This window comes from Aptenodytes forsteri, unplaced genomic scaffold (genome assembly GCF_000699145.1).
Source record: "Aptenodytes forsteri isolate BGI_AS27 unplaced genomic scaffold, ASM69914v1 Scaffold361, whole genome shotgun sequence".
Lineage (NCBI taxonomy): Eukaryota > Metazoa > Chordata > Aves > Sphenisciformes > Spheniscidae > Aptenodytes > Aptenodytes forsteri.
Window position 1 is genome coordinate 8,427 of NW_008796212.1, and position 1,344 is coordinate 9,770.

The following is a 1,344-nucleotide window of genomic DNA, read 5'->3' on the forward strand; positions in this document are numbered from 1 at the left end:
GTGGGTGGGGGGGTGCCCGGTAAGGGGGCGGGGGGGGGGGGGGTGGGGTGGGGGGGTGCTAGTGGGACCCCTGAGGACCCCCATTCCTCCATGATGTGGTGACCAGTGGGGGTCACAGCACCTAAAGGTGCCAACCCTGGAGATGGGGGAGTGCCGCGGGCAGGGTGGCCCCTGCCTTCGCTCCTGGAGTGCCTGCAGTCAGGGTGGGCAGAGGGGGTTGTGGAGGGCTTAGCCCTGCTCCCCGGGCAGCTGCAGGCAGGGGATGCTGCCTGCCCTGAACTAGAGCATCCTGCCCGGACCAGAGCCACCCTCCGCGCTCAGGGGCTGGGTGCCACCTTGCCCAGCAGTGCTGACGGGGAAGGGGACCGTGTTTCTCCAGCGTTAGCATGACCGAGGTGGAACCCGTGCTGGACTTCGCATCCTCCGGGAGAACGGGCCGGCGCAATGCCCTGCCTGACATCCTGGGCTCGCCGGCCGGTGTCAGCCCCTCTGACCTGCCCCTCAAGCTGGCCGAGATGTCCCTGAACGCAGGTAGGTGATGGGGAAGATGGAGGACAGTGCGGGGCGGGCAGGAACCGGGGTTGCTCATATCCTCGTCTCTCCTCACAGGCAGCGCCCAGGAGATGCAGTCGCCCTCGGCAGAGGTGCCCCCTCCGCAGCCCCCCAGCCCCGAGCTGAAGGACACGTCCTAAGCCCGCTCTCAGGAGGGAACATTGCTGACCAGCGGAGGAAAGAGGAGGCTGCGAAGCATCAGCCCAGCTTTCCTGGCACAGCCAGAGTCCGCTGGGTTTTCCTCGGTGCTACGGTGGCGAGACCGTCGGGCGTCATCCCCCTCCGCCATGGGGGGAGCATCGCATGGCGGGGACCTGCTGTGACGAAGGGGCGATTCCCACCCACGCCCTGGGCGAGGACCCGGGGGGGGTGGAATTTATTTGCTTCCCTGGTGGGGAGGAATATTTTTCTTCTGGGGCATTTTGCAGAGTCGAGAGCAGGGGGTTCGCCGGGGGGGGGGGCTTTCTCCTCACCGCAGGAGCAGCCTGCGGGTGTTTCTAGCTGAGTGTGGTGTTCACTGTGATGTTTTGGGTACCACCGCCGTCTCCTGGCCTTTCTTCCTGGGTGATCCAGGAGCCTTTTTCAAGAAGAGGGAGGGGAAGAACTGCACAACCCCAACAGCCCCCCCAGCCCTTAAGCAAACCCCACCCCCCAGCAGCCAGCACCTTGCTGAGGGGTCCCACCATGGATTGGAGCACCCCAGGGTGGTCCCTGCCCCGGGGGTCTCGGCTCCTTGTCCTGAGTCACCCCCTCCGCTGGCCCCAGGTCCCCGCGGGAGGGAGGCAGCTCTGC

General features: G+C 66.4%; 1 protein-coding gene across 1 annotated transcript; it reads left to right on the plus strand.

Moving 5' to 3' along the window:
* The first annotated feature begins 386 nt into the window (after window positions 1-386).
* LOC103906395 (cAMP-dependent protein kinase inhibitor alpha-like) lies at window positions 387-692 on the plus strand. Its single transcript, XM_009288294.1, has 2 exons — window positions 387-531; window positions 610-692. The coding sequence occupies exons 1-2, from the start codon at window positions 387-389 to the stop codon at window positions 690-692; spliced, it is 228 nt and encodes a 75-aa protein (XP_009286569.1).
* Window positions 693-1,344: the final 652 nt, after the last annotated feature.

Bases quoted from the DNA above. Each gene is read 5' to 3' on its own strand.
- LOC103906395 (XM_009288294.1), top strand. From the start codon at position 387: ATGACCGAGGTGGAACCCGTGCTGGACTTCGCATCCTCCGGGAGAACG. The intron at 532-609 runs GTAGGTGATGGG...CTCTCCTCACAG, and splicing joins CGAGATGTCCCTGAACGCAG to GCAGCGCCCAGGAGATGCAG.